Below are 22,427 nucleotides of genomic sequence, written 5' to 3'. Positions count from 1 at the left end.
CGAGCTTCAAATTAACCCTTTATTTACTCTGGACTCTTAACTCCAGAGGCATTTCTTTCTTCCTTTTAAAGGCCGTAGAGAACCTTAAATTTTAAACTCAGTCTTACCCCCCTCCTGCATCTGTGCTTAGTTAGATAAACCGATCAATCTAATGAATTCTGCAGACAGAGGCTACAGCGCTTTGTGTGCCTGTTTTAGCCCAGGGCTCAGTATTCCACAGACAGACAGCTAGTGAGTATACACGCGTGTAGACATCCATGCGCAGATGCGAGGTCGCCAGCTTATCCTGAGCCTGGCAGGAAAAGAGGGTGTTTTCTGATTTCTCCTACAGATGTGTTTAGTTTCATTGCTCGCTCAGTCCAGGCTCAGGTGCTGTGGACGTGCTTTTGCGTCCTGTGAGCGTCCTTGCTTCATCCTGTGTTCTGCGATCCCTCTGGTCTGGGTCCCTCCTGTGCTGGCTCTTCCAGCCCCTCAACTCTCTCTGGAAGGTCTGTCCGCCTGCACCTTGGCAGGGCTCCCCTCCCCCGGGGGCAGCCTGATGCCCTTTCCTGGTGTGTCTCTCCATCTCTGCATCCTGCCCCTGGCTGCCATCTGTGCAGAAGAGGCCTTCAGCCCGCTGACTGAATGCACGTGTTCCGTGGAGGAGCCTACACAGGGACATGGTTCTTGCTAAAAGGCCGTCAAAAAATGTGACATCTCAAACTCTCGGCCTTCGTGTTGGAGTCCCGGCAGATGGTGAACTTGGTGGTTTGTGCTGCTGGTTGCAGGTGGATGGCAGGGGCTGGTTCCACCAGGATGACACCCTTCTTCGTGCGTGGGAGTTTGGGTTGGTGAGTGACCTTTCCGGGTTTCCACTGGAGAAATGTATTTGAAGATGGAACTAACTGGTTTGCATTTCGGTGGAGACGCCATTGAGGTAGTGACTTTGTATGTTGTGTTGGTGGTGACGGCCCTGGTTTCCTCCCCTCCCCTCCCCTCCCCTCCCCTTCCCTTCCCTTCCCTTCTCCAGCCCCATCGCCTTGAGGGCAGAACAGGGTCTCTGTGGCCCGACTCTTGGCCTCTCTGAGAGTTCGTTTTAACACACCCACTCCGAGGTGGCCAGCCTGACCCCAGGACCGCGCGGACTCTCACCGTGTGTGTTGCTTCACAGACACTCAGCACATAGGGCGGTGCTTGGTGGTCCGGGGGTCGGTGGGGGGCGTGCTGGGTGCTCTTTAGGGAGCGTCTGGGTGACCGTTGCGTCTGTGATGTCCCAGGCCGGCTTTTCCGGTCCCTCTCCAGCAGTTCCAGCCTGCAGCTTACTCTCCGCAGTGTGCGTGTGCGTGTGCGTGTGCGTGCGTGCGTGTGTGCGTGTGTGCGCGTGCGCGTGTAAAAGGGGGAAAATGGATTAGGTAATGTGATCTCACGGAGCTATTTTTAGACCATCATGACTTATTACAGTTTTGTGAACTGTGTATGTAGTACCCTGCCCTGAAGTTCTATATAAAGTGATTAATAACAAAAAGTTTGCTGATCGCTTATCTTTCCTGTGATGTAAAAACAAAGGGATCTACACCTTTCCTTTGCTTTAAATAAATGCTGGTTGAGGGGATAGGGGACTATCTGAGGTAAAAGAAGTGAGGTTAAGATACGATATTGAAGTTGCATCTTCAAAATTTGTGGAAACTTTTTGTTTGCCTCTTTATATCGGAGAGCCTTAATCCTGTATTATTGTCTTCCACTCTTAAAATTAAAAATTTGTTTTCTGGAAAACAATTTTTATTCCTGTATGCGATAAAATTCACGTTTTAAACAGTAACTCTGTATATCTTTTAAAGTCACAGTCAAAAGAAAAATTATTTTCTGATAAAATACAAATAGTACTCACCATCAGCAGTGCCATTTATTGTGATCACAGCGTGTCTCAGAATGAAAATACTGGGAATGAAGCTGTAGCAGGGCAAGTTTGTCCCCCTCGTAGCTGTGACGCTCCTTAAAAGCTTCAGAATACAGTTGATTAATACCAATCTCAGCACTGAGTCATCTTGTTTCTAAATGAATCACATAATGAAGATAATTGGTTCTCTCTCTCCTCCCATCTTTTTGGTATCTGGAGTTTTGGCATCTCTCCACATTTTCCCAGGAGGAGCCCCTGTAGTTTATCGGTGCGTCCTTGTATGAGCAGGTGACACGTCGTTGAAGACGCACGTCGCTAACTGTTCTCCAGCAGGAGACCTGAGCAGACCGTGCAGTCAGCTTACAGTGGGACGACCGTTTCAGGATCCGGCTGTTGCTCTTGTCAGGGGCCGGCACCCTCGCTTGGCCTCTCAGCCGTCACAGCAGGGAGTCGATAAGCTTGGCAAGTGTCCACGTACCTGCTGCCCGAGGGCGGGTGACGCCGAGTTTGCTGGTCTGAGTTCACTGGGGTTGTCCTTGACAGGCTGCCGCAGGCACGCTTCGTGTTCGGAGTTGTATTACATCAGTTTATAGAGCAAAAGATCATTGTAGTTCGTTTTCCGAACCTCACGTTTGAGTACCTGCCGTGTGCCGCGCGCCATGGGGGTCCTTGCATGTTACCTGACTTTCCTATTCCTCCACCCTGGGGTGTGACTCCGCAGCCAAGAATGGAGTAGAGTTTCCTCCTCTTGCATGCAGGGAAACTGAGGCTCAGAGATTTACTCTTTTTAACTTTTTATTTCTTACTTTAAAGATGACCTGTGTCAGCAGCATCCAGCTGTCCACAGTGCACACCTTTAGTCTGACAGGGCCTGTCAGGGGCATGGACGTGAGCAGGGTGGAGGCCCTGCCTTCCTGGAGCTTACGTCCTCACAGAGGAGGTAGATTTGTTTTTTTGTTTTTTTTTTTGCGCGGTACGCGGGCTTCTCGCTGCTGTGAGAGCAGGGAGGGTGGGCCGGGTGGGGAGCGAGGTGCCAGGCACCGTCGTCAGCGTTGTGACCCATCCCTGGGACGTGAGCCTGGTTCAGAAGACTGAGCTGGCAGCTCGCGGGAGGAGAAGCCTTCCAGGACTAGGGTCCTCAGTGAGAGAGCCTTTGCACCAGCAAACCTTAGCAGCAGGCTTATATATGATGCCGTAACAGGGACCTCTCCCTCTGTGCTGGATGGGTGAGCACACCCAAGCATTGCGCCACCAGGGAAGCCCAGGAGGTAGATTTTAAGCGGGGTTTTGTGGGGCTGAGTGCTGAGACAGATGACGATCTGTCTGTCCCCAGATGCATGGTTTTTGTGCTACTGGATGTTTTCGTTGCCTTTCTAGGTTCTTCTGCAGCTTGAGCCGTGCAGCTGGTGTGACTGTGGTGCAGAGCTGGGAGGGGGGTGGCTGTTCTGGGGGGAAGGGTGTCTCCAGCTGGGAGGCTCGGGGACACATTGTATAAATTTCTGACGGAGTCTAAAGCATCCATCAAGACTTTTCCCAAGAAGGACCATCTGTACCGTGGGCTGTACCTGAATGGATTGGTCTGGCTCACAGCAGAACTTCCCTTTGGGTTTTATTAAGACTCGAGGTCAGTCCCCCGTGTAGTCTAGGGGAGGGAGTGGATCCTACAGGGTCAGACCCCCCGTCAGGTGCTCAGGTGCATGTCTGGGGCTCAGGGTTAGGGTTCTGTATTCCTCCCATTTTCTCTCTTCACGTGATTTGGTATGTTTCTAAAAAGTAGGAGAAAATAGGGCTTCCCTGGTGGCGCAGTGGTTGAGGGTCCGCCTGCCGACGCAGGGGACGCGGGTTCGTGCCCCGGTCCGGGAAGATCCCACATGCCGCGGAGCGGCTGGGCCCGTGAGCCATGGCCTCTGAGCCTGTGCGTCCGGAGCCTGTGCTCCGCAACGGGAGAGGCCACAGCAGTGGGAGGCCCGCGTACCGCAAAAAAAAAAAAAAAAAAAAAAAAAAAGTAGGGGAAAGTAGAAGGGAGAGGCGTTCTGGATTGTTTTCCTAGTTGGAAAATAAGGGGACGAGGTTCAACCACTGAGGCGATCCTGTAGCTTTTCTCCACCCGCGGTCGTGAGGCACCATCACTCACAACCAAGGAGGTTTTTTGTTTTTAAAGGGGTGGGGGGCAGCCAAGTAAACTTTAAAATAAATATATATATATATATATATATTTTTTTTTTTTTTTTTTTTTTTTTTTTTTTTTTTTGGCTGCGTTGGGTCTTCGTTGCTGCACGCGGGCTTTCTCTAGTTGCGCTGAGCAGGGTCTGCTCTTCGTTGTAGTGCGCGGGCTTCTCACTGTGGTGGCTTCTCTTGTTGCGGAGCACGGGCTCTAGGCGCACGGGCTTCAGTAGTTGTGGCACGCGGGCTCAGTAGTTGTGGCTCACGGGCTTAGTTGCTCTGCGGCATGTGAGGTCTTCCCGGACCAGGGCTCGAACCCGTGTCCCCTGCACTGGCAGGCGGATTCTTAACCACTGCGCCACCAGGAGGCCCAAGTAAGGAGTTTTGAGAAGCACTGGGGCGGTCCACATCCGCGCAAGTCCCCCTGGATGAGCGCGGATGCTGTGTAATGTTGCCCGTGATGCACTTACCTGCATTTCGTTGCCTAAAAGCTTTTGGAAAGGGGGTGTCTGTCAGGAGTTAGAATATCTCGCTTCTGTTTTCCGTTTGCCCCAAAGACTTGTGGAACTCGGTCCTTGTCTTCTTGAGTCACTTCTGTGGAAGCATCCTCAGAGCTGAGGGAAGGGCTCTTCACACGTGGTTTCCATGAAGATCCCCCAGACACTTCTCCAGGCTGTAAAGTTGTGTCAGGCCAGTCCATGGTATTTGAGTGGAAGCTGCCATTTCAGAGCAAAGAGGGAATCCCTTTCCAGATACGCAGATTACCCACAGTGAAGAGAATTATTTGAAAGCAACAGAACACACCTTTACACTAAGGCTTATTTCCTTGTTGCCACGATTGGCACACGATTGGCACACGATTGCAGATTTCTGTTATCCAGGAAGCGCCAGGAGCCAGGTTGGAGGTACTTACTTCCTATTTTGGCTTTAACACCATGATACTTGCAAGATAGCTGACCGAAGGAAGATCTGATTACTGTTCTCTAGACTGTCCTTGCTTCTTCTTCCTCTTGCACTCACCTGCTGTGTATATCATGACACAGATCATATAAGCAGGAATTAGGGTAGCTTGTGAGGGTGGGAGGTGAGGGAGACAGGAAGGGTGAGGGAAAGGTCAAGGTAAAACCATGAAACATGCCCCAGAATCTTTGCTTGGCCACTGTGATGCTCGAGGTCAGAATTAGAAAATCACTGATCTTTGTAAATACTGGCCGCTGGACACCGTCCACCACCAGTCACTACCCATCCCGACCGTGGCAGAGAACACTTCACTGCGCCGGCAGAGAGTGTGGTCTATTGCTTGCTTGATTTTGGCAATTTCTATACTTGTGATTCAGGCATAAACTGAATAGCTTGCTTATAGCAATTGAGATCAAACAAAAGTTATTTTAATGATCTTATCAAAAGCATATTTTGCACATTAATTTTGTTCAGTTGATTTCCTGTGTGTGACTTAAATTCTTCAAAATTATGATGATATTCCTTTAGTGGTGGGAAAGTGGGACCAGATGGTCTCTGTGTTGTTGGGAGGTGAGGGTCTTTAGCCTTCCACCCTGGTAGAGGAATCAAAACATCTGTAAGTCCAAGTTGTTGTGTTCTGAACACCCTGGGTTCTAGTTTAATGAGGCATATAAAACAAATTGAGTCTCAGATTCCTTCACCGGCAGATGCCCCAAAAGGCTTAGTGGGTATTACCTGCAAGGCTGTAGGTTGTAGGTGGTGTGGTGTTCTTGTCCGCTGATTCCATTACCTGGGTTCATTTCAGTTGACCCCCTTCCACCCCCCGCCCCCCATGGGCATTTGTTCCCACTTCTTTGCACACTGGTAATTTTTAATTGGATGCCAGCCATGTGATTTGTACCTTATCGGGTATTTGGACATTTTATATTCTTGTTATATTCTTGAGCTTTCGCCCGGGATGCAGTTAGTTACTTGGAATCCGTCTGAGCCTTTTAAGGTCCGTTCCTTGGGGTCAGATCAGCATTTAGTCTAGAGCTAGTTTTACTGCACTGCTGAGGCAGGAGCCTCCTGAATGCTGTGCCCAAGTTCCTGTGAATGATGAGATTTTCCAGTCTGGGCAGTGGCAGCAGGCGCTGTTCCCCGGTCCTCTGGGGGTCCTCCCCTGACCTCAGGAGGATGTGTTGGGTGCTCTGCTCAGATCTCCTGCCCAGTCTCTGCATCTCTCCTCCCTGACCTCTGTCCTGCACGCTCCAGCTGCAATCAGCTCTGTGTCCTCAGCTCAGCATCCTCTGGGCTTCGGTGGGGTTTCCTCTCGCTTTGCTGCAGCCTGGAATCTCCCAGGGCAGCAGCTCGGCATTTGTAGGTCTTTCCTCGGGTTCCCGTCTCTCAGAGCTCACTGTCCTTCAATCCCTGGTGTCCAGGGTCCTAAAACTCGTTCATTCGTTTTATCTATTGTAGTTGTTCAAGTGGGAGTACATCTGGCCCTTGACCCTCCTTTTAGCCAGGAACAGAAGTTTGGCCTTTGTCCTTTTCACTTGCAGACTATTTTCAGAGCCAGCCTTCGACTGACATGCCGTGTCAGTTGTGTAAGCAGGGGCTCTGTGCGTGTGAGTGCGCGATGGGGCCAGTCAGAAACGCACAGACGTGTGATGTTGTCCACATTCATAGCTCCTCCAGAGCTGTGCCCCTTCTTGCCACCGCTTACTAGGGCCTGGCTTTCAGGTTATAACGTGTGCGCAGTGCTCTTGGTGGAGTTCGCCCCTGGCTTAGGGAAGGGCGTGGGCACAGGGGCAAGACTGTCCAGGGCCCTCGGGCAGGTCAGGAAGGTGAAGCTGGCGCGATGGCTGATCCCGGGCTCCAGGTACCTCTCCTCTGCTCCGGAAACAACTTGAGCTTGGAAATTTCTGATCTCAGGAAGTCATGGGCCTGGATTGGTACCATTGGAGCCAACAGGAAGACGTGACCGTGGAGGTCCGAGCTCTGGGTGACGCTGACCCAGCGGGAGGCAGGTTAACCAGCAAGGTTCCCGTTCTTCAAACTCCCCTCGCCCTCCCCGTACAGCTGAGCGCTGGAGTGAGCGGCTGGAGCGGGGAGCTTGGTGGTGACTCGGGACCAGCAAGGGGGGCGTGAGGGCCCCCTGTCCAGGGAGGGCGGGGGAGCTGGACATGCGAACGGCCAGAAGGAACTCATTTGGATGCTTATGGAGTTAACGCCTCTACTCTAACTTTCCCCCACGTAGGAAAATAGTATTGTTGAGAATTGGGCAAGTTAAAGAAGAAAACCTCTGTAATCCAGAGGTAATCTTTGGGCACAGTTCTTTTTTCTTTCTTACACATTGAAACGTGTGGAGTTATCTAAATATACTTGTACACTGGTGTTGCCAATGGCAAAATGCTGATGTTAAGAATATATTATTTTGTCATCTGAGCATTTTGGATTACTGATCTCTTTCTGGTCTCATAATATAATTACAAGTTTGGTTATGTAGGGGAGGAAAAAAAACCTTTCCTTCTACCCTTCTAGGTTCTTGATCATGTAATAAAAGATTAACAAGACGAAAACAAACAGGTTTGCTAACTTGTCTATCTCGTATATACATGGCAGCCTTCACAAGGAAAATGAAGACTCAGAGAAGACTCTGTCTGTGTACCGGGTTGAACAGAGAGATGCCATTGTGGACCAGTAACTAAACCATATGGGACAGCTAACAGAAGATGAGAGGCTTGCTTGTACAGAATTCTTTTGGCCTCCATCCCCTGGCTCTGGTGATAAGAATGTTTTTTCCAGTTGGTATAGGAAGGATGCCTTTCATATGGGAGTTTTATCGCTTGCTTTCAGGGAGAAAAGGGGAGGTCAGAGCACCTTTTTTGTCCCTGCTGCTTTTCAAGTCCCTTTAGCTTAAAATAATCCCATGTCAAAGAGCATATTTTGGGGTGACAATCAAGTGTTTTGGTGGAGGATTTGATTTTGGTCACTCTGGGCCTTACCCAGGAGATCTGCTTTCCATCTCTGTCGGGACCTAGGTTTCAGCTCTTACTTTAGGGGCCATACTAAAGGGTCCCCAATGGAGGAGGAAAATGGATGGGTTCTAAAATCAAGTATTGATGTGACTTATTTCAAGTTAGACTCTCGAAGCAACTTGTACCCTGGGGAATTGTGTCCTGTAAATTGGGGCTTGACACTTTGGAAAGTTCTCATAGTTTGGTTTAGATCCTGGAGAAAATAGCGATGGGTCTTACCTGGCTTTGTGATCTGAGTTAGCTCACCGTGTTCATTCGCCATGCTGTGCTTGTTGTTGAGGGGTCGTCCCAGAGGCGTGTCTTGGCCTCCTTGCAAGCACCAGTCTCCCCAGGTTTTTCGTGAGTGAGTGATGTTGAGGAAAATGGGTTGTCCGTGCCGTCCTGCACCGTCTCGTCACAGTCTGAAGTTACCACCCCGCCATGCCCATCCCGGGGGACGGCGCTGCTCTGTAGTTCTCTTCTTTACCACGCTGCTCTTAGGGCCCAGTCGAGTGACACAGCCTCGCTGAAATATAGCAGATTTCATAGAACACTTTGCTGAGTCAAGTAAAGTCCTACGTGGTGGTGTCTGTCGACAGAAAGAGCAGGTTAAGCGCTTCAGGGCCGTTAGGGTTAGACTTTGGGGTCTCAGAAGTCCATTGGCTCAGTAGCAAAACTAGGGAGCATGTCTTTTTGTCTGAAATGTGTTCAAGGCGGTATTCCTTGTTGAGTAAGATGTCGCGAGTGCAGCTATGTTAATTTTGTCATTTTTCTGTTGGGGTTTTTGTTCTGGAGCTGATGGGTCTTCTGAGATGGACGCGGATTAATTTTAAAGAACGTTCCATTCCTTCCTTCGACCAGATCCTGGACCTTCATTTTGCTCTAGAAGCTTCCCGGCAGAGTCGTGTTTGCCTCTGTCTGGTTGAATGATCAGTGAAGTTAAGTTGCAGAACTTTTCATATGTCTGAGTCATAAAAATTAATTTTGGTTAATTCAGCTTGGTGTGATACTGAATAACACTCTCAGGTGTCGCTGGGGTTTGCCAAGTCAAAGGTGATCTGCCCTCATTTCTCTGCCAGTTCACAGTCCCGTAAAGAAGGGTTTGGTAGTCGTTAACTAAAACAAGCTTGTAAACTTTTTTCTAAAATGGATATTCAATGGCTATTTTCATTCTAAGTATATACCTTTTGGTGGTGAAATCTGCCAGAGATGCTCGTGTATTTCATTTTATTAGTATTCTCTCCATCTAGTAAAGATAGAGTGAATAATGAATGGCCCTTCCTGTTTTTGTTCAGCTCTTAATGAGTAGGCTTAATTCTGTAAGGAGGGGCTGCTGGGGGGAGCACCCCCCAGACCTCCTGGGTCCTCCCAGTCGGGCTCATTGGAGGTCTGCCTGCTGGCAGTGGAAGGAGACAGAATTTTGGTAACAAGAGAGTTTAAACAACATTTTAAGGAGTCATTAAGAAACCCTACTAGTCCTATGCACTGCTCTGTGCTCAGACTGTGGAGTGGACAGGACTTTTCCTATGACTCCCAAACCCACAGCTGCTTTTGAAGATGACCACGATTCAGATGTACACTCCCCCCTCCCCCCCCACCCTGTCCTCTAGCAGCCAAGGAAGGCAAAGGAAAACTCCTCCCTAGTCTTAGCCTGAGACAAAGACCTTTTCTGCCGAGTTTGCTCCCACTGGGGAGAGTCCAGAATGCTAATTGGCATCAGCTGCCTTAGATCACCGGGGGCTGGCAGCTGCCTCATCCCTGGAGGAGACCTCCCCAAATGTCCCCTCTCCTCTCTCAAGTGACCCTTAATTTTTTTTTTTTTTCCATCTGTACGTGACTGTGGCCTCCTAAAGGGGAGGATGAAGGGCAGAGGCGTTTGGACTCGGCCGGGACACTTTGGATATATCACAAAAAAGCTCCTCATGGAGCTTTGCTACATCCACTTTCTTTGCAAATGTGGGATTTGTCATCGCTTTTAAAATGCAGTTAGTCTGTTCTAAGTCTGTTTTCCACTGTATCTTTTCTGGCAAAATGAGGTGTTTGTTTTTGGTGGTGGTGCGCATGCGTTTAAATACTGGAATGAGAACAGCAAACTTGTTTTCACCTAATGACTGAAGGGAGATTCGAACTCAGAAGTTGGTTCGTTATTACCCTAAAGACACCGTGTAAGACACTATATTATAAGCATTAGTCGTGATTAGGATTCCAGCTGCAGTTGGCTCCAAACTGTTGGTAGATTCTGCATTTCTGATGCTTTTCCTCCAAGGTGGGCACTCATAATTAGACAGTGAATGACAGTTAGTGGTGCTGAGTGCCTTTTTCCTTTATAAACTGTGCAATAGCCATCTATTTGAAAATCAGAGAAGCCAGAGAAGGAATGTTTCAAAGTATATATAATCCTTATCCTGAAATGATGATTTGAGAGGACAGTATGTTTTCCTCTCAGTACTTGTAGTTCAGTTTCATCTGCTTCCAGGATTTGACTATTAAGACCCCGGAAGTATTCTGGCAAGAGACATCGATCTGATTACTGTATTTTCGGAAAATATTTGGATGTTTCAGTCATATTAGAAAAGCTGTTACCAGACTGTGTTTAAGCTGTTCTTATGTCATATTTCATTGTTTGTAACTTGCAGCCCAGTTTCGAAGATGTTACAGCCTGCGTCTCATGGTTGATGGTGAATCATAGTTTCGTTACGAAAAGTGATTGGGTGTCTGTCTGGCAGCATCTTAGGTTCAGGGAGATGTGTTGTGCCGTGATGGTCCTCCAACAGTATTGCCCGTGTGCATGTTAAGTGCTTTTCACACCGGTGAGCAGTACCGCATTTAAGCCTACGGGGATCTTTAAACGTGTAAGATGTGGGAGGATTTTAACTCAGTGGCTCCAGAAACCTCAGGTGCCGATGGAGGGTCTTGGTTGTTCTTACACAGAGCGGTGAACGCGTTAGATCCTGGAAGACACTGGTTTTTGTCACTAAAAGAAAACATATGTCAAAACCAGTCACAGTATGTCAAGACCCTTAATTATTGCTCAGGAAGCTGCTTGTGGGAGAACTGTAGGTAGCGTTTGCTTTCTGTCCAGAAGTGAAACCTACTGGCAGAGCATCACAGGGACTAAAGACCCTGGGGTGACTTAGGCAGCGTGGGGGGCGGGTGGAGGCCCCTAGGAAGGGTTAGGGAGGGAGCAATGAAGTCCCGCCTTCCGTCCGGGAAGACACACATTACTGCATGAAGTGAGTGGCTGCGCTCTCAGCACAGAAAATGAAAATCAGTAGTGTGTTGCTTTTTCCCTGTTCTAGTTCAGCATTGTTCCTTTTGTTTTTGTTTAGTCTTTGTACCCCAGATCCTTACAGGTTTACTGGTTTTGGATAAGAGGAAAAAAATCATACCTTTAGTTGACTTTCTAATCCTGGAGTAACACCACCTCCTTTCCAGCAGGAGCGAGGCTGTGGCCAGACTCGCGCTCATTTTTGTTAGGAATGTGTCAGTCTCGACAGGCCTCGTTGGGGTGTCCTGGCTGCCCAGGAAGCCAGAGACTGTGGGCGGCAAGTCGTGAGCTGCGATCCAGAGAGAGCAGGGCCCCTGTGCCGGCAGGTGGTGGTCCTCCCACAGCATGGGCGCGAATGTGACGTAAGATACATCTGTGGATGGGTGGGGCTTCCTAATTCTGCTTGGGGCGTGCTTTCTTGTGCCCAGTATGAACAAAACCTGTTGCCCTTTACGTTTTATAGTATAAAGTTTCTACACTGTAAAGGCCCCAGATAGAGGGGTGTGATTGTGTAATACTAGCCAGGCTAAGCCCTGGTTTTGTTTAGAATTAAGCTACTTAATTATCCTAGTTGTTCAGCCTCTTATTGTTCATTGCGGCTTTAACCATGGCCATTGAAATTCATATGCATTTGGTGTGATTTACATATATATCGGTTTTGAATGAGAATTATTACACAGACTAGTGTCTAGACTGTGCTTGGCCATGTGACTCTGCTTCATATTTCTGTCATCGTCTGCCAAAGTCCCATGACAATCACGCCTGTCATCTGTATGCTGCAGTAGTCTCATACTTACGTAACTGGACCGAGCTGGAAGCCATCGCCGTGAGAATCACCGGTGTTGGATGATTACGTGTTTTCGTGGGTATTGGGTTTATTAATCAGTAATGACGAACTGAAAGTTGTTTTTAAAAAGACATTTTCTTTTTTCATTTGGTCTCACTGTTAATATCTAATTAATGATGTTGCCCTAAGAGCAGTGTTTGCAAACCAAACTTACTTTAGGTCTGTGAGGCCTTATGAAAGGTTCTTGGAGATGCTAGGCTGCAACAGTAGGTTTTGTGTGTGTGCGTGTGTGCGCGCACACGTGTGCATATACACGTACCTGCGCGGCTCAGAATCCCTGAGTCTTCCCTGGAGAGGAAAGGATATCAGCTAAAGTGGAAGGAGTGTGTCAGTGTAGGAAAGTCAGGAGGTTTTAGGGAACCACTCATCATTTCCTGTTGAAAATACATGAAATAAAGGGAATTCTAGAGATCTGGTTATGAGGCTTTGCTCAAAGATCTTCTTTATCTTCCCTCAAACACCCCTTTTCTAACCAAGGCAGATTTTCCCTATTCCTGCACATTCTCTCTTTTTTCTCACTTTAATTCTGCTTTCCTCTCATTCTCGTGCTACCTGTAAACCTTTCTTCGGATGACTCTTTGCAGGTGGTTTGGCGTTACCCTCTCCCCGTGTCCGTGTGTGCAGCAGGGCACAGGATGCCCCCGATGATGCGGTTTTCCCCGGGGCAGGGTGGGGAGGGGTTGGTGTGGGAGAAGGCGGAGACCTCAACATTCACAAGAGCAACTTATTTTTATTTTCCGGACCTTTGTCACCACCTGTCCCCTTCATTCTCCCTCTAATCTTCTCATACAGACTCTTCATTTCTTCCTCTGCTTGTCTTATTTTAGTAAAGCAAGAGGCGGGGGGATGAGCCCAGTCTAGGGACAACCTGCCGCCACTGAGTGGTGTTTATGTTTCTGGGCTCCTGGACTGGCCCAAGTCTCTTGGGGGCGCTGTCCATCCAGGACCACAGGGTCCCTGAGCTTGGCCCCTGCCCCCGACCCAGGGTGATGGTGCTGTGTGATGCTCTCAGAGCTGAACCTTAAGTGCGTCGGACGATTTATACTCACAAATGTTCTCTAGAAAAGAAGCAGCCCTTGCTAGTCATTTGAAGTAGTATCAGCCAGTTTTCTTTTTCCTCCCATTTTTACAGATGAGCCAGTTGAGGCCCAGAGAAGTGGAGTGAATTGCCTGGGGTTACGTGGCCCGTGGAAGAGCCAGGCCACGCGTGCCCTCTGCCCCTGCTGCTTCCTGTTTCATCTTTACCTTTTGTGCTTGTATTTCTTCTTGCAGAGCTTGTAATCACATTTCAAAGGATGCGTCGCCGCAAGTCCCCGATTACTGGCACAAGAGTAAAGTGTCTCTCCCTTGCTGGAGGGGCTGGGAACGTCTGATTGCCTGCATGTGGAGAAAGTAAAATCCTGCATGTCATTCAAAAGCTGCACATTTTATTTTTATTTTTTTTTAAGGATGAAGAGGAGGAAATCAAGCTGGAGATAAATATGCTGAAGAAATATTCTCATCATAGAAATATTGCAACGTATTACGGTGCTTTCATTAAAAAGAGCCCCCCAGGACACGATGACCAACTCTGGGTAGGCGGACATTTCCTGAGCATTCTGGGGGGTTTCCTCTTTGTATTTAAAAGGGCATTAAGAACCTTCCAGGGGGGGAGGGGAGAGAAAAGCAAAGAAAAAGGGGTAACATCTGGTATCTTCCCTGGCCTTCTCAGTGGAAGGTGTCCTGAATGTTTATTTTGGTGTTGATTTCACATCGCAGGAAAAAGAGTTAACTTGTGTTTTGGGAATAAAATGGCACATTAAAAAAAAAAAAGTAACAAAATAGCAAGGAAATTAGCTTGAAAATGAAAGCAATGTGATAAAAACTTGATGGAAATTAATTAGTGTGGAATCTCAACTAAATGCAGCTTTCTTTACTATGTTGGAATGAGGGACAAATTGCAAGAAAACAAACTTAGTTCAGTAATTTATTAAGAACAGTGGACTCCAGGGAAATTTGTAGATATTCAGCCGTATCTCTTATTGAATACATTTCTATTCAAGATGATGGCACCGAGATAGTGTCAGATCTGTGGTTATCACGTTATGCCAAAGGTACTGGGCTTATAGGGCAGGAAGATAGATGAATACCCTTCTAATTTTTAAAAAAGCCATTAGAGACTGTTTGCAAAGTTAGGATAGTAAAAGGGAAACAGTTACCTTTATTTCCATTGCCCGTATCCAAACACAGTTAAATTTTTAGAATAGTTCAACTCAATTTATTTTCTAAGTACTTTGGAAATATACTTGTGTTCGTATTGTGGAAACATTTAGGTATTGTAAATAGTGTCTTTTAAAAAATGATGTGCTACTTAAAAATAGTGTTTCTCTTTTTAAAGAGAAAATTTTTAAACTGTACTAAACGCAGTTGATATAAAATAGTTGGAGAATCACGATGTGTGGAAAATAGAACAGTTTAGACACTGGCAAGTTGGAAAGCCTGTTAAGGGGTATTTAGATCAGATTTCTGATGAGTGGGCGTTGATTAGGAGCAAGCGGTCCACTTACATCTGTGCTCAGGAGAGAAGGGGGGCTTCAGGGCCTCTGCACGGACTGCGCCATGGAACATGCAGACGCCGATCTCCTGGACCGGATGTCCGTGCCGAATAGATGGGGTGTGATGAGATATGCTCTCGGGAGTTCGGTGCCTCCACAATGGTCGTGCGCCCAGACCTTTAGGAAAGGAGGGAGGTTAGACTGTCCCCCGGCCTACCCGGTGTGTGCTGACATCTGTGATGCTCTGGCCACTGGGGGGACGTGTTGGCCGCAGCGTGTCTTGTCTCTCTCCAGCTTGTTATGGAGTTCTGCGGGGCCGGGTCCATCACAGACCTCGTGAAGAACACCAAGGGCAACACGCTCAAGGAGGACTGGATAGCCTACATCTCCAGGGAGATCCTGAGGGTAAGTGGGCACAGCTGAGGCAGCCAGGCGTGGGCTTGTGTTTCCATTTCCACTTGCCCGGCCCCGAGGGTTTCTGCGCATTGCTGCGACCTGTACAGGTTATTCTTTTCGTGACAGCCAAGGGTTCTGTATCACCAGCTGGCTTTGATAGTTTAAGCCACATCATGGTTTTGAGTCTGGCAAGTATCCAAAGAAACTAGACTTACAATAGCATTTTTTTTTTTTTTTTTTTTTTGGTATTTCTCTGAATTCATCCTGCAGTTATGAAGAAGAAAATCAGAGTGGAGAGGAGGAGAAATAATCCCTCACTCTTGTGTTTATGGGAATCGTGTGTCTAAGCTTATAAAGCAATATTAATGGTGCTAAATGCTGGCTTTCAAAATCATCTTGTGGACTTCGGCATTAGCTGTTAGAATCTGTGACAGTATTTATGAGGAGCAGTTCTAATGTTTAATGTTATTTACAGCCAACTGGAAAGCTGGTTTATGTCAAAGCAAGTTCTTGGCTACCGTTTTAGCGGCTTCTAAACGATCCCTTTCAGTAGTAGAGCTGTCCTGACAGCACAGGCAGGGTGTTCGAAAATCTCGTATTGGAAAACGGCATGTGAGTTGCCGGTGGGCCTCTTGCCTCTGGTCAACCGGCACAGGTTTTCTCTCTACTTTACCCCTCAATTACACACTTAAGTTACTTGGTTGGATTTCATTTACCGACCACATTTTAAAAATGAAGACTATGGAGTTGAACTGGAATCTAATTCTTATGTTTCTGTCACTAATAAAAAAAAATGTTACTTTATTTTTTATTTATAGATAAATTTACTCCACTTTTTACGTTTAAGTTTCATAGAGGACTGCAGGTTTTAAAAAATGCTGTCTAGAATACAGAGGTAGTCTGAATTTCTTTTTATTTAGAAAGTTTACAAAGCCCTTGACAATAGACAATTCCCCTAGGAAAACCAGTTGTAGAGGGTGAGATGGGAGACCCCGTCTTCTTATCATCACATACAAGTTTCATTATAAAAATATCAAGATCCTTTTATGGTTATTATAGGAGACTTAACATGGGAAGCTAAGCCTCCTGCCCTGTACTGCTGTGAGGGAGTTCAGTGAGTGGGCAGGTGTGTTTATTATCTTGATAACGAAAACCTCAGGGTGGGCAGGAGAGAGCAGTGGCTAAGAGCATGGGCCTCAAGTGAGGTAGACTTGGGTTCGAGTCCTGTGGGCAGGAGAGAGCAGTGGCTAAGAGCATGGGCCCCAAGTGAGGTAGACTTGGGTTCGAGTCCTGCCTCTGTTGCTTACCTTTTGCACATCCCCTGCCAAGTTACTCAACTTTCCAGACTTACTTTCTTCATATGTAAAATCTCGGTCCCAGTCCTATGAAGGAAGTACCATTATTATGAGAAGTAAATGAGTTTCAGTGTCAGGAATCAGTTAATATAACACGTGGGTCGGTAACTAAGTGTATGCAACTGTTTTTCCACCATTGAACTCAAGACAGCATTTTTGGAAAGAAGCCCAGGTTGCTTGAGGCCCCAGATCAACCTGAACATAGTAGCTCAATGAACATCTTTTCAAGATGCAGCAGATGTTTTCCGCCCTCGTGGGCACCTGAAACGAGAGTTTCCTTCACGTCACTTCATCTAGGATGGGAATTTTTCCTACGACGAACGTCTAAATGGACTAACTTCAAACAGAAGCTTCTGGAAGAGTCGGTATCATGTACTCATGTGTGTTCGTCACGGGTCACGGGAGTCAGTGTTGGGAAAGAGAGAGCAGAGTGGTGAGAAGGCCGCTCGTGGGGAAGGAAAGCAGGGCGTCCCAGAGGCACGCCGGGGGCTGATTTCTGTGGTGACAGACCTCCTCGTTCCTTGGTGGACGGTAGAGTCAGTTGCTGTGGAGTGAAGATCTCAGCAGGTTGAGAGTTGTGGGCACGCGGGTCTCAGACGGCAGTAGAAAAGCTCTCCTGGGCCCACCGAGAGCCTCGAGACACGAAGCCGCGTGTTCCTTCCGGCCCGTTTCCATGGTCACCATCCACACGGCAGCCTCGCGTTTTCATAGAAACCAGCATAGATCATCCTGAGTGTGGGCAGTTACAGCCTCTCCCAACCGGCACCGAAGACGGCCTTTGACTGCTGCTTCATTCTGTGAATGCGACGGACTTACAGGACCGTGTTTCCGAGTTGTGGACCTTGATTCATTTGCTCTTGGACAGACGCTGACTGTGTACTGGACTTGCCACCTCTGCCGAAGTGGAAGGACTGTAGCTCACCATGGCGGGGGCGGTGGAACACGCCCTCCCTCCCAGGCCCTTCATTCAGGAAGACTGTGTCCGCTGCGCAGATCCTCGCGGCTCGGGCTCCTGCGCTGTACGAGCTGGCAGACACGCCAGCAGCGGGCCCTCCCAGAGGCAGTAACCGCAGCCCTAGGACAGGGATTGCTCGACAGGAACCAGAGTGCAGGCAGGCCACGTTCGTCTGAGAAGACGTGGCTGCTTAACGTCTGCTGCTAAGATAATTCTGGAGAAGTGTGAGAAGGGGGGCTTGTGAACATTAAGAGAATAAAAAATGAACTCAAGTAATAAAAGTAGGAATTACGAAAGAGGGAAGCTGCAGTTTTTCATCTCTTCTTCCGCTGTTCAAAGGTACACCGGGCTGAAAGGAGGGAGTTTCTTCCTAACGATACCATGAAGATGCCGTATACTTTTAGTGCTTTCCCCCCTACTTGGTGCTTTGTGGTGTAACACTGCACATCCCAAGTGCTGGAGAACACACAGAGCCATGGCATAAGCTCTCTTCTGTCTCACAGGCAGACTGGTAAATGATTTTAGAAACCCCCATGTTAGAAAAATGAATGTTCTAGGGCAGCTGTTACATTTAGTTCATAGCCTACAAGGTAACGATGACAATAAAACCCCACAAAGAAGTTAAACAGGACAAATCAAAGGAGTCGTTACTTCTCATCTGCGCTTTTTGAATTGAGACGTTGGGGAGTTAATAGGCTGCTTGTAGCTTACGGAGGCAGGCTGTCGATTTGGCTTCTCTAGCTAAAGTCAGGACAAGTAAATGAGTTGTGAGAATGATGCCTTTTGGGCTTTCTGACCATATTTGGATGAAAACTGTATTTTTGTTCTCCCACCACCTCTCATCGGAGGCCTTCTCTGGGCTTCGTTCCAGATGCGAGGTCATCAGAAAGTGCTGTGTGCCCAGTAGGATTTATTTCCTTGGGAAAGAAAGATACTTGAACATAAAGCTCTTTTGATGGCAGAGTTGTTTTGCACGTGGGGTGGAGGTCGGGTCGATCAGTAGTTAGCAGTTTGTCGCTCTTTGGTGGGAAAACCAGGCTGGATTCAAGGGCCAGACCTTAAAGCCCACTCCCGCCCTTTGCTTTTCCCCTGGGTGCGTGTAGTTCAGATCTGCCCCCAGGGTCGGCCATTGTAAGATAGGCGTGCAGCGTGGGAAAGGAGCCACCCTGCACACAAATAGCGCAAATGACAGCAGAGACACTGCAGATGGTCCTGCTGGGGAGCAGCTAGAAGGTGGTAGCCCTGACCCATTGGGATCGTGGGTGCCTCTCTCTGTGTGGTGTCATGGGTGATGTCTTGCTGGAAATGCACTGAGGTTGAATCTTATGTTCCCAGAAACTTCTGGCCTGTGTGCACACTTCATTATAAAGGGTGTGTTCTGGGCTAGTCCCTTGTAGCGACAGAGAACTAAATCCAGACCTGACTTTCCTGCTCAGGGACTGGCGCATCTCCACATCCATCACGTGATTCACCGGGACATCAAGGGCCAGAATGTATTGCTGACCGAGAACGCAGAGGTGAAGCTTGGTATGTGATGGGCGTGCCACGTGATCTAATACCCTGTCCCAGTGCAGTTAGCTGAAAACGTTACCCCGTTTCTCCTTCTGTCTTATTTAAGGCTTGGGAGCTGGGCTTACTGCTTAGTCTGGCTCCTGACTCCCTTCCCCCGTGCTCCTGGCTCATCCGGAAGTCCCTCTGGCGGTCGCTGTTGGGATGCTCAGGGAGGTGGCGGGTCCAGCGTCCCAGGAGCTCCCAGGCTGGTCGAGCGTCTGCCGTCTTGGTGGCTTGGCCCTGGGGAGGGTGCCCCTTATCCCTGTTGGTGGGAGGTTGCAGTCTGTGCAGCGTTTCTGTGTGGTTTACTCTGAAGGCCTCTGGTCCTCCCATTCTTCACCTTGCCGTCGACTGGTTTGTTAATTGTGTTCTCCTTCCCCTCCTTCCTCTTCCTGCCACAGTGGATTTTGGTGTGAGTGCTCAGCTGGACAGGACCGTGGGGAGGAGAAACACCTTCATAGGCACCCCGTACTGGATGGCTCCCGAGGTCATCGCCTGTGACGAGAACCCCGACGCCACCTATGATTACAGGGTGAGGCGCCGGCCCTGCCTTCCTGCGGGTGGGGCTCCGCCTCCAGTCCCCCTTCCTGCTGCTTCACTGAGGACCACATGGACCCCTGCTGCAGGGGCACCTCTGCTGGGACAGTATCTTGAGGCTGTTTTTTTTTAGTCCATTCTGCATCCCCCCTGTTCTGTTACTAAGTACGATGCTGCTTTCAAGGTGGGGTGGGGCTGTGTGTCACTCCGTTGTCGGTAGAAATTTTTTTGTCCTGAGTAAATTCAGTGCTTCTGCCCTGTTTGCCGTTCTTTTTAACTTGAAGGATATATTATAATCAGATATTTATTATTTTAAAAATACTGGCAATATATAGCAATAGCTTCGTCTGTGTGAAATTTTAGAGTGTTGTTAAAGAGCTTTGCAGCTTTGCTTTGGTCACAAATATATGTAAACTATTAGAGTGACCTCTAGGGACTTGTATCAATAATGCACTTTTTGATCCTGATGTAAAACCCATATTTGATCATCAGACTCGGGTTGAATATGTTTGTAAAAACTACTTAAAAATTCTGTCGCCTTAAGTAAATGAGTCAGAGTGGTTGATGTACGTGTTAATGATACTCACAATTGAGTTCCTATCTTACAGCACGCCAGTGTATTTAGTATTCATTACAAATACCCAACTACTGGAACTCAATGTGAGCCTGTGGTGGAGAGGAATATTTGTTTTATGTTTTTATATGCTGAAATATTTTCAGATAGATTATAGACTTTAGAAGTTTTCACTCTTTGTTATGTCATTATGTATCTCTAAAATTTGAAAACCTTTCTAACGCATCCAAAATATTATCATACCTAAGTAAATTAAAAGTGATTCCTTAATGCAGAGTCCATAATTAGACCCAGCTCGTCTACACCTGGTTTGTCCAGACCAGTATTCAGTATAGGACAAGACGTTGTATTTGGTTGGTTGGTGGTTGAGTATCTTTCAGTGAAGACTATCACACCCTCTCCCCCAGCTCCCGCTTTCTGCATGACACTGCCTTGCTGAAGAGGCAGTGTTCCGCCCTTTAGATGTATCTTACCATTTCTGAATTTTAACTTTCCAGTCTTTGTCATGTCAGTTACCTTGTTTTCTGTGGACTGGAGAGGCTCCATTAGTATCGAGAAAAGCCTTCCGGGATCCCCTGAGAGGAGATGGGCGTCGTTTGTCTGCGTCACCCTAGGGAGCGTCAACGCCTGGTGGTCCCACCACGGATGCTGCCCATATTAGTTTCTGGTTAAGGTGGTGAATTGCTCTTTGGACCTGAGGGTGTAGAAAACTCCGTAAAAACAAGGGAGCAGTTCATGGGCCTCTTTATTCTTGTGATAAAACACATGTGCTTGAGTCTCCATAGCAGAGTTATAGGTTATTCAGGAAAACCCTGCAACGGAGCAACTTCAAGTAAATTTCTCTATTAGGATAGTGTCTAAACAAAAGAAGGCTAATGATGAAAAAACATCTGTTATCTGCTTTTAGAAAATCTTGTTTGGATTTTAAGAAATTAGCTGATAAAACCTCATCTGTCATCCAGTGTATATTGAATGCCTACCACATGGTAGTCACAACTCTGGGGATACAAAGGTGAATAACGGACAAACATACCTGTCCCCATGGAATTTGTATTTGAGTAGGGGAGAAAGCTAAAATTCAAATTTTAGGGAATTCCCTGGTGGTCCAGTGGTTAGGACGCCACGCTTCCACTGCAGGGCGTACGGGTTTGATCCCTGGTGGGGGAACTAAGATCCTTCAAGCCGCATGGCGTAGCCTAAAACAAAAGGAGTATAATTCAAATTTTAAAGTTAATATTTTGGGGAATCGGAAGGGAAAGACTGCGTGCACTTAACTTATCTCACACCCCTAAGTTTAAAGGAAGAGTAGAGAGACGTGGCAGCCTGATTCCGTTTAGTGAGCGAGGGTGGATTTTATTAATTCTTCTGAGGACCTTTCATAAAGAGTATTTTCTAGCCTTTAAACGTTTAACAGCATAGTTAAGTTCGAGATATTGTCATAAAACATAAGAGTAAACATCTGTCTAGGCTGGGAGTCTAAATCATCAAATGCTTGGAAAGAAATGAAGAAATGATGAACTGCAGAGCCCACAGTGGGCGGGTAGGGAGAAGATGTAACGGGGAACCAACTTTGTTCAATCATAGATACGAGCGGTTCTAATTAACAATCAGTGTTATCTTTATTGCATCTTTCATTCATTCTTTTGGAAGGTGTTCCTCCAGATGTGTTTGTGCTTTTAATTTCCTGGCGAACTTCCTTTTGGTTCGTACCCCACAGAATGCAAGTGCGTCATTGTGTGAACGATCAGTAGTGGTGAGTTGGGGGCCTCACAGCAAGGACAGTGTCCTAACTTCCCGCTTTGTTTGCAGAGTGACCTGTGGTCGTGCGGCATCACAGCCATTGAGATGGCAGAAGGCGCTCCCCGTAAGTAGCTTGCGTTCCTTTTCAGCCCAGTTCTGTGTAACTTAAACCTAGTCTCAAGGCTTCAAAGAGAGTGGCTGCATGGATGAAACTGTTCCTGATGGGGCGTTCAGATGAAGGAATCATAAATACAGTGGAGTTTTCGATGTGAAAGGAATTCTTGGCATGCATTAGTCCTTTTGAAGATCTCCCTGAGGTCCGTGGGCTATGTTATCTTTTATTTAAGTTGTAATCAGACGTGTGACCTGAAATTATTCTGATGTCAGATAATACACAGTAATTTTTCTTTTTACAGTTTGAACTTAATATTCCGTGAAACTGGTCCTACCACAGGAAATTTCAGTATTTCTTACATTTTAACTTTACAAATAGAGGCACAGCCTTTTATCTGTGGAATAACTTTTTCCAGTATTATCTGTGTGAAGTTTTGCTTCTGCTTTGGATTAAATCAATGACAACTTCATGAAATTGATTTTTAATGAGGAACAGGGTAGAGTTTCAGAGAGCAAAGGGGAAAACAGCATTTTCTGCCAGTCCCCCTTTAAAAAAAA

General features: G+C 47.3%; 1 protein-coding gene across 50 annotated transcripts in view; it reads left to right on the top strand.

The window, feature by feature from the left end:
- The window catches only part of MAP4K4 (mitogen-activated protein kinase kinase kinase kinase 4), a gene marked incomplete at its 5' end in the record, with an annotated part of 171,531 nt that overhangs the window by 98,955 nt on the left and 50,149 nt on the right, over nucleotides 1-22,427 (top strand). For all 50 annotated transcript variants that reach the window (XR_013830945.1, XM_079940172.1, XM_079940191.1 and 47 more), the window contains 5 exons: nucleotides 13,562-13,687; nucleotides 14,942-15,052; nucleotides 18,790-18,880; nucleotides 19,306-19,436; nucleotides 21,825-21,879. Coding sequence is in view for 49 of the 50 variants with exons in the window: in XM_079940172.1 (XP_079796298.1) it covers nucleotides 13,562-13,687; nucleotides 14,942-15,052; nucleotides 18,790-18,880; nucleotides 19,306-19,436; nucleotides 21,825-21,879 (514 nt within the window). The remainder of the gene's footprint in view (nucleotides 1-13,561; nucleotides 13,688-14,941; nucleotides 15,053-18,789; nucleotides 18,881-19,305; nucleotides 19,437-21,824; nucleotides 21,880-22,427) is intronic.

The sequence above is a fragment of the Stenella coeruleoalba genome (assembly GCF_951394435.1).
Source record: "Stenella coeruleoalba genome assembly, chromosome: 13".
Taxonomy (NCBI): domain Eukaryota; kingdom Metazoa; phylum Chordata; class Mammalia; order Artiodactyla; family Delphinidae; genus Stenella; species Stenella coeruleoalba.
Note: the sequence above shows the minus strand (reverse complement) of the source record. Positions and strands in the feature narration are given on the sequence as shown.